General features: G+C 36.1%; 1 protein-coding gene and 1 long non-coding RNA gene across 2 annotated transcripts; both read right to left on the bottom strand.

The window, feature by feature from the left end:
• Nucleotides 1–11,776: 11,776 nt before the first annotated feature.
• LOC111996029 (putative ubiquitin-conjugating enzyme E2 38) lies at nt 11,777–16,343 on the bottom strand. Its single transcript, XM_065778485.1, has 7 exons — nt 16,124–16,343; nt 14,564–14,629; nt 13,905–14,471; nt 13,653–13,716; nt 13,105–13,244; nt 12,708–13,019; nt 11,777–12,331 (listed from the first exon to the last, which is right to left on the bottom strand). Exons 1-7 carry the CDS (start codon nt 16,196–16,198, stop codon nt 12,074–12,076), a joined length of 1,482 nt encoding a protein of 493 aa, XP_065634557.1. The 5' UTR covers nt 16,199–16,343; the 3' UTR covers nt 11,777–12,073.
• A 309-nt stretch (nt 16,344–16,652) lies between these two features.
• On the bottom strand, nt 16,653–18,018 carry LOC136069702 (uncharacterized). The gene is made up of 2 exons (XR_010630940.1): nt 17,509–18,018; nt 16,653–17,329 (listed from the first exon to the last, which is right to left on the bottom strand). It is a non-coding gene; the product is annotated as an uncharacterized LOC136069702 (long non-coding RNA).
• Between the last annotated feature and the right edge of the window lie 206 nt (nt 18,019–18,224).

Below are 18,224 nucleotides of genomic sequence, written 5' to 3'. Positions count from 1 at the left end.
AAAAAAAAAAAAACATGTGTAATTTTGTGCACTTACGCAGTTATATAAAAATGGATGTAAATTCTGATGCAAAAGTGGTGGACGCAGCCATCAGCAACTACGTGAAAGAATCAACTGAGAAGATAGAGAAGGTGGAGATGGGGCAGTCCGTAAAATACCGTGCGATCGGAGGTGACTTGAGGAGGATGTACGATCCATATAGGGTCACCTTCTCATTCATTCCTGTGGAAGGAAAAGAGAATGAGATGTGTCTCGCTGAAGGGAAGGCTGAGTTTGAGTCACTCACTCCAGAAACGCCTCCACCATTGAAGGCAAGAGATGCTGCTCTAGGATTCCTCAAGTGGTTTGAGAAGTTTGAGCTAACCTGCTAGCTACAAATTAGCTTAGCTAGCTAGGTCAATACATTTGCTATATATGGTGAATAAGAATAATAAGATGGAGAATCTTACAGTTTATTTTGAATTAATCAAGTTGGCAGGTTCTACCGCCATAGTTATCCATTATTTTGTCCATTTATTATCATTATTTTGAATTATATATATGTTATCTCCTAACTGTTTTACATTATTTTACATCTACATCCTGATAACTCTTCAGTTACTATTCATCATCTCCTCCAGATCTATTGTTACTGTTACCCTTTTTGTTGGAAGGCTGAGCCTCCTATCTATCTGCTTTTATTCATTGATTACTTGTTCAGGTTGATCAATTGTTTCCCAGTTATCTGCTTCTTCTTGCTTCTGTTTTTATCCATCCAATTTGTTGCAGATGTGTACTATTGAGACTTGTAAGACCGTGATCTGTGCCGTTGTCAACCCAGTAAGTCCAGTAAATCCCAGGCTGAGTGTGTGTCCAGTATCAAACAATAAGTCCCGAAGGGTAGGGCGTGAGCGAAAGGGAGTTATCTCAGAGTAAGGATCGTGGTAGTAGGAAGTTGGAGTTGCACCGTGATTAGGCGATTGTTTGTGTACACCCTGTTTCAGATCTAAGGATAGATCCAGAAGTTTGAGGTAAAGGTAATTAGGTTGTGATTGTTTAACTAGTGTTTAATCATGAGTATGAGAAGATTGTTAGAAGTAACTCTTCTACCAGCATTAGGTCACCCAGTACATCCCTCCTAGAGATTCCCCAGTCAGATGGTGTAATCAATTCAGAGAATTATGAGTTGTCAGATCTAGACCTAAAACTAGGAGATTGGAACATTCCCAAGGTTCCCACCAACAAGATCTACAAATCTTCTTGGACCCTTAAGAATGCTTTCAAAACAGTTACCATGTCCGAACATAGAACAGGTTTACAGTATCAACAAGGAGTACGAGACGTGCTACTTGTTACCTGAAGCAACCTGGTAAGACACAAGAATGATGGATATAATTTTATCCCATAGGTTTAGTCCAGGTCGAGTTAAACCTTAATCAGAGAAGATTGAATGCTTCCATCCTTATGGCCCTTAGAGATACTCGTCAATAAGATTTAATGACAGCCTCTTAGGAACCATTGAAACCAGTCCTAGTAAGGCCCTGTCCATTTTGACTGCTTTCCCAATTTCTCAGTGGCTCTTGAAGACCCACATGTTATGAAAACCCTTACCCTCAATATCAAGACCCATGGTACCCTAGTGTTACCCGGAGTCAGACAATTGGCCTTGATATATAGAGTATATTACAAGTGCATGAGAACGAACTTCAATGTCCAAGCACTTGACAAAAGAGTAAAAGGAGAAACTACCCTGATCCAGACCACAGACACCAGATCTAACATTCAGGTACCCAAAACCCTGAAATGGTCACAGGTTACTTTCCCTACAGATTGGATGATTGAAAATGAGAATTTCACTCATCAAATCCAACACCCTGCACGGAACCCTGATCTAGACTTTGTCCAACAGCTAGCCAATGGCTCGGTTAGATTAAGTTTCGACCGATCTAGATTCAGACACCAGTAGTTCACCTTCATACTCCCCTTCAGGATATGATGAACTTAGGTTTAGATCACCAGCAGATCTACACCAAAGCCTCCCACAGTTCCCTATCGCTCTTAGAGATAGACCTGCATCCCAGTGTAGTACATCTAGACCTCTAACACCCTTCCTAAGTCTAGAAGAGACTTAGATCTAGAGCTCCAAGGTGTCCAGACCAAATCTCAGGTTAACACACCCTGCTACACAGCCCGACAAGACTCAGTGGTTGATGAGGAAGAAAAGAAGAGTCAAAAAACCCCATCACCAACCGGTAGTGATATGGTAAATCCCTACCAACAAGAACCCAAGATCATTTCCAGCAGGAACCTGGAATTGATTACCAGCTTATGGTTATCAGGAAAGAATTCACTCCTGATATGGATGCCTAGGCAAGAGAGTTTGAGTCAGAAGAAAACAGACTCAAAAGAGAGCCTATAGAGCCAACCATACCCTGAACAAAAGAAAGAAGTCCTAAAAATTGGACAACATTCATGAAAGAGATATCCAGTAATGTCCCTTTCTTTGAATACTTTGAGAATCATTTTGAGTGGCACAAGAAGTCTTGTATTCTCACCAAAACCAATGGACAAACCCCCTAGCAAGGATGCTAGTTGTAACACCAAACCCCTAGAAGTTGTTAGATCACACCATCCACCTCAGGAAGCCATTGTCTTCAACCACCGTGGAACAGATCTAGTTGCCTCTCCCTTCAAAACCCCTACCACTCAAGAAGAAACGGTAGTAAAGAAGGTCATAGAGCAAAACACTACACCAACCAGTGTTTAGGTGTTATAGGAAAACAGTTTGATAGGATAGAAGACAGGTCGACAGCAAGGTTATTCCCTAGCCAGAAACCTTAGCAAACCTGTCAAAACCTTAGAGAAGCCTTTAGTCAAGCTCCTACAACTAAGCAACCCAGCCTTAGATCTAAGGACAAAACAGCCTTAGAAATAGTCAACCAAAAGCTTGAAGAACTAGTAAAGAAGGAACCAGTCACCCCTCCACCTGTTAGTACTTCAACTAGTGTTGATCCCCGTCTTCAAACCAATAGATTAGTTGTTTTAGACATTCACACAGCTCTAGTAGTTCTAGCAGAACCTCCTCAGATAATGAAAAGGAGATAGAACACCTAGAAAGCCAGTTTAGAAACCTAGAAGTTAAAAGGCTTACCCACCCAAAGGTAACCCTACTAGCCTAACCAGAAATTGTATCCCAGACCCACACCCCTGACCTCCAATTCGAGGAAAGAATCTTAGTAACCAATTCTCAGTCACTTCAGGTAAACTCTATGAATGGAACATAGATGGTTTGTCTGAACAAGAAATCCTGAACAAACTCCAGCATATGACCATGGTAGCCAACAACTACATCAGTGAAGGACACACCATACTAAGGTCATAGGGCTTATTTCCTTAGGATTTACAGATAAACTCCTCCAATGTGGAACAATTTCCTTACAGAAGAGTCTAGGGAAGACATTAGACATGCTATCCAAAAAGATGAGGAAGGACTCCCCATCTTTGACACAGAAAGAAATAGGTATCCCTGACGGTGTCAATACCCTGGTCTATATGATCATGAAACACTTCGTAGGAAAACCCAGTAACATTACATCTAGGATTTATGACCAGTTGAGTAACCTTAGATGTAAAAACTTGGAGACTTTAGGTGGTACGAAGATGTGTTTACTACCAGAGTCATGCACAGAAGTGATTGTAACTCTCCATTTTGGAAAGAGAAGTTCATCAATGGTTTACCCACCCTTTTTGGAGAAAAGGTTAAAGAAACCTTGTGCAACCCCTTAGGTGTCATAGATTATGATAACCTAACTTATGGAGACATCTCTAGCACTATTCGAAGTGAAGGGATGAAGATGTGCAGAGATCTCAAAATCCAAAGCAAAGCCAACAAAGCAAAGCCAAGTACGAAGTAGGAAACTTTTGTACACAGTATGGCTTACCTTCCATTCTTCCCAAAAGAAAATCCAAATACAGAGGCAAGGAATCCTCTGAACATTTTCACCGGAAGAAACCAAGTCCAAGTATTATAGAAAGCAGAAGTACAGCAACGATGATTTCTATAAGAAAGGAAAATAAATCCACAGGAAAGTTCATACCCAAAGCATCAGGAAAATGCTTTAACTGTGGAAAGAAAGGTCATTTTAGAAAAGAGTGTAAAGCTAAGGCCAAAACCCTTATCAATACCCTCGTTAGTGACCAAGCAGGAAAAGATGAATCTTTAAGCTCCTAGAACTCAACCACTCAGATAGTGAGATTTCTAGCAGTGAAATTCATCAGATCTACCAGTCATCCTCTGAACCCTCTAGAGTTTCTTCTAGCACCTCTAGTGGCCCAGATGAACCCATACCATGCATGGATAATTGTTGGAGGAACAAAACTATCAATGTTCTTTCTAAGCAAGAAGAGCTCCTCTTAGATCTCATAGAACAGATCGAAGACCCAGTCACCAAAGCTCACAAGCTTACAGAATTCAAGAGAACCTTAGTTGGAAACCAGTAAACCTGAAACTAAGCTTCAAGACCCAAAGTTGATTTGGAACAAATCTACAAAAGGTTACCAAATCCAAGAAGGAAGTTACTGTCAACGACCTTCAAAAGAAATCAAGGAAACTAAGTCTGAGGTTAGAACCCTTAAGCAAGAACTAACCATTCTCAGAGTTGTTCACAATTTCCTTGACAAAGATTGAAAAATCTGGAAGTCACTTCTCATCATAGCAATGAGGAAGGAACTCATACCAGAACCTTTTTGATGACGAAGTTGACGAAACTGTTAACCCAACTGCAGAAATGGTTCCAAATCAGACCCTGTCCCACCTAATGACAAGTTCTTGGTAACCATCAGTCGGATTAATTTCCAAAAGTGCACTCCAAAGAAAGGATTGTCATAAGCAAAGATTTTGAATTTGAGGTTATAGCCTTGATGGATTCAGGTGCTGATCTCAACTGCATTTAGGAAGGAATCATTCCCTCAAAATACTTCAGGAAACCAGAGAAAGGTTAACTTTGCAAGTGGAGGTAAAATGCAGATTGAATTCAAAATACCAAAAGCCCATGTGTGTCAGGACAACACATGTTTCAAGACCACATTTGTCCTAGTGAAGACATGACAGACAGAGTGATATTAGGAAATCCCTTTATGTGTCTGTTGTATCCTTTCACCACGGATAGTGAAGGAATCACTACCCATCCTTTTGGCCAACCAGTTAAGTTTAAGTTTCTTAGAAGCCTTGAACCTAGAGACATTAGTACTCTCCAGAAGTAGCTGTGTCTAAAACCCGTAACCTTATACAAGCCAAAACTCACCATCTCAACTACCTCTAGGATGATTTGAAATACAAGAAAATTGAGGAACAATTAGCTTGTACATCCACCAAAAAGAAATCAGAAGGTTTGAAGAAAGACTTAGACAGGAAGTCTGTTCTGATCTACAACAGCCTTTTGGCACAGGAAGAGACACGAGTTGCTCTCCCTATGTCAAAGACTTCCATGAAAAGGATATCCCAACCAAAGCTCGACCTATCCAAATGAACCAAGAACTCATGGATACCTGTAGAGCAGAGATTGAAGATCTCCTCAGAAAGGGAATCATCAGAAAATCTAGGTCTCCTTGGTCCTGTTCAGCCTTCTATGTCCAGAAAATGCTGAGATTGAGAGAGGTGTCCCTAGATTAGTCATCAACTACAAGCCCCTTAACAAAGTCTTAGAATGGATACGGTACCCAATCCAAACAAGAAAGACTTGTTAACAGGCTTAGTAAAGCAGTGGTATTCAGTAAGTTTGACATGAAGAGTGGTTTTTGGCAGATACAAATCAAAGAGTCTGACCGTTATAAAACAGCCTTTACCACACCCTTTGGCCATTACGAATGGAATGTAATGCCCTTTGGTCTCAAAAATGCACCTTCTGAATTCCAAAATATCATGAATGAAATATTCAATCCATTTCTCCAGCCATATCATTGTTTACATTGATGATGTACTCATCTTCTCAGAATCCCTGGACCAACATAAAAGCACCTAAGAGCATTTTTCCATACAATCAAGCTCATGGTCTTGTTGTTTCAGCTCCAAAAATTAAACTTTTCCAAACTAAAGTTCGATTCTTAGGTTTGATATCCACCATGGTGTCATCAAACCCATAGTAGAGCCATCCAATTTGCAGACAAATTTCCTGACGAAATCCTAGAAAAAACACAGCTTCAAAGATTTCTAGGATCCCTTAATTACATAGCAGACATCTATCAAAACCTTAGGCAACAATGCAAGCCTCTTTTTGATAGACTTCATGCTAATCCTCCTCCTTGGACCCCACATCACACTGCTGTGTTGTCCAAGCCACAAAAAATATGTCAAGTCTCTCCCTTGTCTAGGAATTCCTTCCAAAATTCCTTCAAAATTTTAAACGAGCCTCTAAATTGGATATGGCGGCATCCTCCTCCAGCGTGCTAGTCCCACTTCCCTGAACAGATTGTCTGTTTCATTCAGGAATTTGACTCACCCAAATTAATTATAGTACTATTAAAAAAGAAATTTTATCTATAGTACTATGCATTCAAAATTCAAAGTGATCTTTTGAACCAAAAGTTTTTAATACGAATTGATTGTAAGTCTGCAAAACATGTTTAGAAAAGGATGTTAAAACATTACATCAAACAAATTTTTGCTTTTTTTGATAGGAAAATACTACTTTATATTAATAATAGTAGTCAGGTACAAACCACAACAATAAGAGTCAAATACAAACTACAACATCAGAGGCAACAGCAGGTTCTAAAAACCTGGGGGCTTCCTCAACCCATGCCTCAAAATCATGAACAAACTTAGCATGTTGAGCTAACAAATGGGCGGGATTATTACCATCCCTTTTAATGTGAGAAAAAAGAGAAGAACGAAAAGAGTGAAGCTGAAGAAAGATGCCCTCTAAAACATTAGCAACAGCAGGAGGAGCTAACGAGCAACCATTCATAGCATTGCAGACTTGTAGAGAGTCCCCTTCAAAAATAACATCTTGAATTCCAAGGTCCCTTGCAAAAATAACAGCAGCTTCCATAGCTTTTGCCTCAGCGTCAAGGGGTCCCAAAGGAGTGTACATCTTCTGGCTCAAGGCACCAACTACCTGCCCTTTATCATCCCGAATAAGCACACCCACACCGGCAGTAGATTGGTCTTGGAAAACAATTCCGTCAACATTAGCTTTATACACACCTGTTGTAGGTGGAGTCCATCTAGTAGGGAGTGAGTTTACTGATGAGGTGGGGTAGTCTTGGAGAGATTGGTATTCAATTACAAACTTGGTTGCTTCGAGGATTAGAGAGGCCACAGTTTTAGGCATCTCACCGTGTCGAATACCATTTCTATTATTCCAAATATTCCAGGAAACTGCCATGAAATGAGTAACAAAATACATATAACAGTATCAATAGTATACTATAGTTTTCCGAAGTAGGCCAGTTGGCTGCAAACATTCCCACTTCAAAAGAAGTTAACCAAACAATTTTGTGAAGGTTACCGACAGCTTTATTAATGTTCACATGTCGTAGACAGTCACAAACTTGTCAAATCGTTTGATGGAGATATTTTGGTCAGATCATTTGGCAACACGACACTAGTACCCTACAAAACATAAAAATGGTATTCTCATATCGCATGACTTCAAGATGCCAACAGACATACTAAAATACGATTCAAACACTCTCATAACTCAACTTCCATTATGTAATGTTTACGACACAAATGTTCGAAGTTTAAATTCTTCTTCCTGTTGTAATTATCAATTTTATATAATAAAAAAATAATATTTTTTAAAATTTTATAAAAAAAATATAATTATATTTCTACAAAAGAATTAATTTTTGGACAAAATTTAGTTAAAAAAATATAAACATTACTACATATTTTGAAAATCTAACTCTTAAATTGTATATTCATTACGCTCTTAATACACATGTCAAATTTACTATATGATCTATAAATTTATATTTTATACATAATTTTAAATTACAAAAACTTGTAATTAAAATCATTTATTGATGACATGACTATTTTTTTTAGTAAACAATAATACTTGTTACAACACATACGAAAATAGTAATACTAGTATTTTAAACTAAATTTATAATACATTATAAAATTAAAGTACAACTACAAAAGAGCCTAATCTTTGTAGTGGATGACATGGCTATTAATTTTTAATTTTCTAAAAATTTTGCAAGCATGAAGTATATAAAAAGAAGATGTAATCCAATGGTGGATTTGTTAAAATTAACCTTCAATAAAAAGATATTGAGTAAAATTGTAATCTTGCACTACAACCGATTTTGTAGCTAAACTTTGTCTTTAATTTTTTTATAAATTCGAAGGGCATGGCCCAAGACTCCAACTAGTGAGAAGACCTGTTAGGAACACCCCCTCCCTCAAAAGACACAAAAGAAAAGTAAAGTTTAGATTTCTTAGATTCAAATATTCACAAGGTTGAAATTTTCAAGAAAACAATAATTATTAATATATATATATATAGTATGTATCAAATTCAATTTAAAATAATAAAAGTTTTTTTTTTTTTGTTTTAGTATTTAAGGGTCTGTTTGGTAAGATGATTTAAATATTTTTTTTTTTTTTTTGGTGCAAACCATTAGATATGGGTCCCACACTTGAATATATTGTTTGGTTGATGTTCTCTAAATACAATTTTCAGAAAATTGTATCATATTTTCCTTGTTCAAGCTAAGATTTTGAAACAGCTGAGATGGTGTTTTCAAGATACAAAAAATGTTTTTAATGGCATAGTTGTAAATAAAATGAAAATAGTTGATCTCTAGATTTGTCCAAACTCTTCTATCCCTTAAATTAAAGAGCTTATCTTTATCACAAAAAAAAAAAAAAAAAAAAATCTCGTACTCCAAATTTGAAACTTGTCATTATCCAAAATAATAATATAAAATACATGAGCTATATCCCCTTATCACTAAAAAAAAAGGTAATCTACAAATTCTACACATTACTTTTTGTAAACTTTTAAAAAATATATCAAAAATAGAAATGGTCTCCCAAACATCATTTTTTTTTTTTTTTTGTTTTTAGTATTTTGAAAATTGTTTTTAAAAGTGAGAGCCAAGCACATATAATGTAAAAATTATTATTTTAAAAATTAGTTTTACTTTAATTTTTAAAAATTATTTTCATATTGTTTTGTTTGAAAACAACAACAAAAATCCCCCTACTAAACAGGACCTAATATTGTTTACTCTTATACCTCCTATTTGGCATCGATATGCGCTTCAACTATTATGATCGTCAACTACATGGTTACCACATTCCATACTCTAAAATTTAATAGTTACCCCCAAGTTCCCCCTGGGGGGACTAAGGATGAGCATGGGAGCAACTTAGTCACCTATTGGTTTTGTTAAGTTGATGAGCTCCTAACTCTATCATACCTTTGCCTATAAGGGAATGTTTAATTCCTAGTTATCTGAGACTTAGGGTGTGTTTATTTAGAGGTGAAATATGGTGGATGGAAAACTTTGGAGAGAAAATAGGAAGAAAAACTTTTTTAGAGTGTATTTAGTTGGGTGAGGAGAAAGGAAAATAAATGGTGAGGCCCAAGTGTTTTCTCTTCGAGCCCACCAAAAATTTTCTCCCTAAAATAGAAAGACAACTGGGGTTCCAAAAATACCCTTGGAATTTACCTACAAGTTTCCAACGCGTTGGCTGCTTTTTTCTTTTTTATTTATTTATTTATTATTATTATTAACATGTTGGCTTCCTCTTTTCTTTTTCTTTTTTTTTTTCTTTTTTTTTTCCCTTTTTCCTTTGATTTTTTCTTCTTTGTTACAAACGTGATGGCTTTTTTTTTTCTTTGCTTTTGTTTGGAAGTGTTGGCTTTTTTTTTTTTTTTTCTTTTTTTTATTTTTTTTTTTTTATTTTTATACTTTGATGAAGTGTCCATCTATACAATTTTTTTTTAAGAGTATAATGTGTTACTTTTTATTTTATTTAAAGGGACATGATGGTAAATTTATACAAACTTTATTTTCAACCAAAAAAAAAAAAAGTTTTCTATCCTCCCACTTTTCCACTCTCTCAACCAAACACAAATGAGGGAAATTAAAATCTTTTCTATCCTCCACTTTTCATCCTCTCTCTATTTTCTATCCTCCCACTTTTCCATTCTCCCAACTAAATGAACTCTTAAGGATTTAGTAACTTGTTTTGAAGCTTGGCCTAGGTTGGGTTAGAGCGGGAGAATAGCTTAGTTCCCCTAGGATTTTGTTAAGGAAGAACACTCCTAACCTTACAGATCCTTAAACTTGAATCAGTCTCACAAGAATTTCTTAAATTCCTCTACGGGTAGGGCTTTTGTTTTTATTGGTATGAGTTTTGATCTATATGACCTCCACGCAGTACAAAGAACACATTTTTTTGTAGAGCAGTTATTAACCTAACTTTTAAGTTAATAGAAAAGAGTTTGTTTATATTGTGTAGTGTGTACTATAAGAAAGTGCTTTTACCCTAAGCATTGATCCCAAGAAAATCGGTAGAATTAGGTCATTGTCCTAACTTGAGCAAAGGAATGACCGACTTATGAGCTCATTTTTATCAATCACACTAAGTGAATTTTTTTCTTTTGCTAAGTAATTTAGAAATTTATTATTATGTTGTTGAAATGGCATCAATCATATTTATTATCACATCAATGTGTGAGTATTTAGCATTTTTCATTGAATTATCAATTTGCCATATAGAATGACTTGGTCATTTTTATATTTATTTTTAAATAACAAAAAAAAAAAAAAAACCTTTAAATCTTCCTCCTCATCTCCTTCACTTTCTACCATCATCGGAGAACTATCTTCATGCACCTTATTCCATTTCATAAAAAATGTAGACAGCAAACGCATAAACACTCTATAGCAAAGAAATCCGGGGATTTCAAGATGAAACCAAATCCACATTTGTGCGATTTGGGAACCAAAAACCAAACCAATTCGAGGAATTCTTCAGTGACCATACAAAATGATCTTGAAGGTCTGACATGCGAGGGAAGCCAATGCTTGCAAACGATGGGATTGAGGATGATTTCAAGTTGGTTGGAGAGACAGAAAACATTGATTGTTAAATAGGAAAACAAATACAAAATATCTTGTCTGTTGACTCTCTTCTTTTTTTAAATGCAAACATCTCATGCATACTTTATAGTACATTTGTGATTCATGCCCAACAATATCGACGCCACCACCTAAAGCCACAATCATTGAAACCCCACACCATAAGACCATCCGGATTCTTGTGTCTTGCATTTTATTGATTTGATAGTACTAATGTGTTTGGTTACTAAGAAATTGACGGAAAGTGAAGGAAATATATTGCCTATTTGGGAATGAAAATTTCCTTTCCTTTCCTTTATTTTAAGGCATTAAACTTTATTCTCTCTGTTGATAACTTGGCCTGCGTCATGCAACCTGACTTTTAGCCTTTTAGGTGGCTAGCTAATAACGTGACAATCTTCATATAGACTGACACATCAGTTTGTGAGTCTGGTGTAGACTTGTAGGGAAGGTCCGTCACACCTATAACGTTTTTCTTCTACTACATATGGTGTGGGGTGTGTGTCCCCCACGAAATAAAGTGACTTAGAGGGACCAATCTTATGGGTTGGATTAAGATTTTATTGCTGGAGTGTCTGAACCCCCCAGCAAAAGTTAAAAAGGGTTCATGTCAAGCACAAATCGGGCATATCTGGAAAGCTAAAAGCTCCAAACATCCCGTGAATTTAGGATCATCATTCACACGAGCATATGAACATGAATGAATGCAACATCAATCACCCTCATGACTGAATGTAACATCAATCACTTAAAGAGGCGCAACAATCAACTTAATCCAATGAAAAAGTATTTCAGTCATCCTATTATATTTAGGCATTTACAACTAGCTGGAATCCAAAAGATACTACTATATACTGGTGCTCCAATTCCATCAAAATTGCGATAAAAAAGGCACCTCCAACACGACATTCCCAACATTGATTTCACCCTGCCTGTTCATGTTGAGATCATACAGCCTTTCTCACGCTGTCAGCTTCTGTGTGTGATTTTATGCCGGAAGTTGAAACTGCTCAATATCTGTCGAACCATTCTTGGCGAAATTTGTTATCAGCATATTCATCATCTTACTTAATGTTGACTTGAAATCAACGGATTTGCGCTTCCCTGCCTTATCCTGGACTACATCTTCCATAACAGAACCTACAGCAGCTGAACCTACAGGAACACCCTCAGTATATGCTTTACACGCAGCCAAAATATTACGTGCACAATCGCGGAAATGAGCAGCAACGAAGTCCTCAAAATGCTGCAAATAAACTCAAATACATTACGGAGCCAGATATAGAAACTTTTCAGCCCATCAGTTCCTGCTGAAGTATAAATGTATGTGTACGTATTTCTAAATGTGCAATAATATATTATAATTAATGGAATTATCAAGCTGATAAATGCATAGATGACGCCTTGGAAATATATCCAGAAAAGAAAGAGGTAAAAGAACTTTAAAATATATACACATATAGGGATATATGCTCGAGTTACACTTGGTGCAACTCTTTATAGGTGGGTAACCTTACCAATCAATATATATATATATATATATATTGGATTAACATTAAAAAAAATCCCCTCTTGGATTATACCATTTAATTTGCTAACTAAGATGGTTATTATAATCGTACCTTTGGTGGCCTCCGTAGTGTGTACATCATTGTCTTCAAGGATAGAATAAAGACATTCTCATTGTAATCATTTGATCTTCTTTCCCCTTCTGCTCCAGTGTATGTTGATTCATAACCAGGCTCATTAAAGAAAGGCTTATCATTCAGAATCAGAGCTTGTATAGATACCAACACTTGTAGCATGGTTGATTTCTCTGGGATCCAATTCTCACTCTGTTTACCAGTCCAGGTCCCCAAAAGACTGAGGCAGACTTTCCCACAATCATACAAATTTGGATTCAGTCGAAGGCCACCTGAATAGTAGTACACCATCTGAAAGAAGAAACTCCCAATTCTATTATCTACAATACAAGATATTATGGTTATGAAAGTACAGACATTATGACCAAATACATACCGGTGGTGAGTTGGGATAGCTAGTGGGAAAGAGGCAATCAAAGACAAAAAGACCATCATGGTAAGGAGTGCCTGCAGGTCCAATTATAACAGCCCTCAATAGTTCCATCCTTGCTTCATAGACTCTAACAAATATTGTCTCTGCAGAAGAAGAATTGGTGAGAGGCAGGGAAAGATGAGTCATTTCAACAAACTAATAACATGTGATCACCAGAGAAGATGATTTTTTGAATTAATATAAAGCAAATTTTTTGGGGGGGAAAGAGGAGGGAGCTAAAAGAAAGGCAGTTAAGGGTGCAACAACTTGCAGAAAGTAGAAAACCATCCATATTCTAGTATCATACACTTAAAACTACAGTTAGTGTGTGTGAAGTGTGATACTAATTCTACCTTAAAACAGCCATTTTAAATGCTTTACAGATACTGTAGTCCAAATGATACAAGAGACCTAGACCAGTAAAAATGGTCCAAAAGATCATTCTTTCTGATGTGTAAATACCATAATAGCAAGTATAGCACAATTTACAATACAAAAAGGACAGAACTCACCTGGTAAATTCTTCTCTAACATTTTCCACTCATCCTGAATTCTCTTTGCCCAATTCTTGGGTGGCTATAAACAAAGAGACACAAACCAATTCATACGAGAAACACACAAATAATGACTTACATACAACATGTGCGTGTGTTTGTGTTTTAGAGAGGCACACACACACTATAAAGAGGAAACAGTCAAAATGAAAAATTTCATCCTTTTTTAAGTAAATAACATAGAACAAATCTGTATTTAGCTTAGGTCACCTTCCCATCTGAAAAGCCCATGCGGCTATAGTGATGATCTGAATAATCATCCACGACATCAAATTGCTTAAAAGGTTGAAGTTTTCTCATAACTGCATCCTCATTTTCTTGCACTTTCTCCTTTGAACTTGGCTCAGCAGGGACTGTTGAACTGCATGTAGCTTCTGCCTGCTTTTTGCTTTCAGGAAGATCTGAAATAGTTAAAGTACTGGTTGAAGCTGGTGGGTCTGCACTTGATTTCGGGTCCTTCAACCAAGGAAGTGTTGCTTCTACCCCAGGAGGCAAATCAACATTATCAAATTGGGTTTGCATATTTACATAACTATCATCATACAAGAAATTATCATTGTCGTCGTAATCAGAAACATAATCATCCTCATCGTAGAAACCAGTATCTTCATCAACAGCACCATTTCCATCCTCCTCATCATCATGATATGATAAATCTGAATTGGAACTATTAAGATTGTTTGAATTGGTTGATCCTGGTGTAGAATTCTTAAGGGGACCAACACCATCCAGCGATCCTAGCACAGTAGAATTTCCAAGATTGACAGCCAAAGCATCCTAGAGAAGGAAGAGAAATACAAAGCAAGTGGGACAAGTAATATTAACCAAGTGTAAATCTATTAGCAAAGCATAAAGTTAATCCTATATACCTTGACTTTGTCTTGCTGTGTCTCATCATAGCATATTTTTGCTTTCCCCTTGCTGCCCATGGCAACCTAAACAACAAGATTGCTTCTTGAGCATGAAGGAAAATTTAAAGGATAACTTCTACATCAAGCAGGCAGGGAAACTAAGCATGTCCACAGAAATTACAGAAAGAATCTGGCCATCCACTTTAATTATTAACTCAGGAAATGGAAAAATACCATTGACAAAAATGTATTCTGCAAAATATGAGCATGTATGCATTCATGTGTGATGATGTGCACATCATGTTTTTGAGAGAGAGAGAGAGAGAGAGAGAGAGATAAATAAATAAAATGATAATTGAAAAGGAAAAGGCCAAAAAAAAAAAAAACTGTTTTCGTTGATCAACCTCCTCATCATGACCTTATTATCCCAAAAAAAAAAACAGTTTCAGCAAAAGAGAATATGGTTTTGGAGTAGCTAAGAAATTTGTATGCTTAGAACTCATCCCACATGGGAAAAACACCGAAGAGTGGGTTGATTAACACACTTTAATTTCTTTAAATCCAAAAGGTAAATAAATCAGCCTCACTGTGCAAAACAGCTGGTCAAACTTCAAAGCACCATATATACTCAGGCATGAACATTCACACTGGAACAGGAGTGATAATGTGATATTGAACTATAGTGTAGGCCACTACAAGAATAATCAGCACTTAGCTGGCACATTTTGCACTTTACAGTTCATATAGCATGCTTAATCCATACTTGATACAAGAAACAACTGAGACTCACTCTAGAGTTATTATTGGATGCCTTACTTTACTTTACATTTAAACCATTGCAAATAATGCTGTTTATATATCCATATAAACTAAACTTTAAGATCACAAGCAACACAAAGCCTAAATGACATTTTGTTGTCTATATGCTCAAGTATACATTTGAAATTAAGCATGCTTAATGAGTATCCTTGCTCTAAACTCATTCTTCGATATGGCTCCATGATACAAACCCAAAGCACTTTTTATTTATTTTTCCTGTAAGAAGAAACAAAACATGTTTGGAGGAAGAGAAAGTCGAGGGACAGAAAAGGGTTGGAAGGGTTGAAAACCCAAGGTAACAAATTGTACAATGATCCGGGGTATCAATTCATACCTCCCTTTTCTTACAAACCAAACAACAAAGGTTAGTTTTCCTAACTTCCCCTTAACTTTCTTAGCAACCAAACACAATGACTTTTTTACTAACTTTTCCTCAACTTCCTCAGAAACCAAAATAAAACCTTTTAACAACAAATGCATGTCAATTATTGGAATCACCAAAGCAAATTAACAACAAAAAACTCACAAAACAATTACAGATCATACCCAGACCAAAATCAACAAAGTACCCCCCCCCCCCAAAACAAAATTAACAATCTTTACCAACCCAACAAAGAAAACTAACAAAACCCACCAATCCAATTCCAAATCCCAACAACACAAAACAATCAAATCCCATCGAATTCATCAAACCCAGAATTTTTTTTCTTCTAAAGAACCAATTAATATAAATTACTTCAATCAAAAAAAAAAAAATACCTCGTTTTGTTTGGATTTCTTGGAGATCAAAGTCTGGAGAGCTTCAGAGGCGCAATCCCCCATATCCAGATCCATTATAACCCAACTCCTCTCTCAAATTTCTAGAGAGAGAAAAAAAAAAAAAAAAAAAAAAAAAAACAAAAAGTGTGAGACCAAACTTTGAGAGAAAGAGAGAGAAAACCAGTACTGTAAGTAACTCTAAGTACAAATTAGATTATTTTTTTTCCCCTCTAAANGCACATTTTGCACTTTACAGTTCATATTGGAGCATGCCTTAATCCATACTTTGATACAAGAAACAACTGAGACTCACTCTAGAGTTATTATTGGATGCCTTACTTTACCTTACATTTAAACCATTGCAAATAATGCTGTTTATATATCCATATAAACTAAACTTTAAGATCACAAGCAACACAAAGCCTAAAATGACATTTTGTTGTCTATATGCTCAAGTATACATTTGAAATTAAGCATGCTTAATGAGTATCCTTGCTCTAAACTCATTCTTCGATATGGCTCCATGATACAAACCCAAAGCACTTTTTATTTATTTTTCCTGTAAGAAGAAACAAAACAGTGTTTGGAGGAAGAGAAAGTCGAGGGACAGAAAAGGGTTGGAAGGGGTTGAAAACCCAAGGTAACAAATTGTACAATGATCCGGGGTATCAATTCATACCTCCCTTTTCTTACAAACCAAACAACAAAGGTTAGTTTTCCTAACTTCCCCTTAACTTTCTTAGCAACCAAACACAATGACTTTTTTACTAACTTTTCCTCAACTTCCTCAGAAACCAAAATAAACCTTTTAACAACAAATGCATGTCAATTATTGGAATCACCAAAGCAAATTAACAACAAAAAACTCACAAAACAATTACAGATCATACCCAGACCAAAATCAACAAAGTACCCCCCCCCCCCCAAAACAAAATTAACAATCTTTACCAACCCAACAAAGAAAACTAACAAAACCCACCAATCCAATTCCAAATCCCAACAACACAAAACAATCAAATCCCATCGAATTCATCAAAACCCAGAATTTTTTTTCTTCTAAAGAACCAATTAAATATAAATTACTTCAATAAAAAAAAAAAAATACCTCGTTTTGTTTGGATTTCTTGGAGATCAAAGTCTGGAGAGCTTCAGAGGCGCAATCCCCCATATCCAGATCCATTATAACCCAACTCCTCTCTCAAATTTCTAGAGAGAGAAAAAAAAAAAAAAAAAAAAAAAAAAAAACAAAAAGTGTGAGACCAAACTTTGAGAGAAAGAGAGAGAAAACCAGTACTGTAAGTACAAAACCCAAAAAAAAAAAAAATCAAATAGTTAAAAAAAAAAAAAAAAAAAAAAGTATTTGGACGCGATCGATTGGGAAAAACCTGAAAAGTCTGGAATTTGCTGAATCTGTGTGAAACTAGTTTCAAGTGTTATAGTCTTAAAGAGAGAGAGAGAGAGAGAGAGCTCAGTTGGGTGCCGTACGAGACAAGGGAATAGTATACTAGGAATTCTAATACGATGATATGAAACTCACCACGTGGGAGTATACAACTTGTTAGGTTCAAGCTTTTGGGGCACGTGGACAAATAAGATTGGTGGGCTTTTTAGAGTTAAGGTGGGGAGTTGGAGTGGTTGATTATTTCTCAAGGGTACGTGGAAATATTTTGGCTTTACGATAAAGTACCCAAAGTACCCCTTTGCTTTTTAACAAAACTTTTGCATTTTTTGTGTCACGATTTTGATGCACTGTACTGTAACTATAGTATGTTATAATAAAGCGTGTTTTTTTTTTTGGATAAAATAATAAAGAGTGTTTTTGTAGATTATGATGACCGTCTGATATGAATATGCACGCATACTGTTGGATGATAAGATAAAGAGACGCGTTGTAATCTGTCCTTGCTAGTTTGCAACTCTTCTGATTGTGTTGGTACCTTTCTAGTTTCAAATATAATAAATGGAATTTTTTGAAAGATGTTCCTGAAGCCTCTGTTGTAGTCTATCTTTCTGAAATTTTAATGGAAGCATAGCTCCCCCCCTTCTCTCAGGGGGTGGTTTCTCCAAAAAAAAAAAAAGGTTTAAGTTATATTTAGTATAT

The sequence above is a fragment of the Quercus suber genome, unplaced genomic scaffold, assembly GCF_002906115.3.
Source record: "Quercus suber isolate HL8 unplaced genomic scaffold, Cork oak 2.0 scaffold_184, whole genome shotgun sequence".
Taxonomy (NCBI): Eukaryota; Viridiplantae; Streptophyta; class Magnoliopsida; order Fagales; family Fagaceae; genus Quercus; species Quercus suber.
Note: the sequence above shows the minus strand (reverse complement) of the source record. Positions and strands in the feature narration are given on the sequence as shown.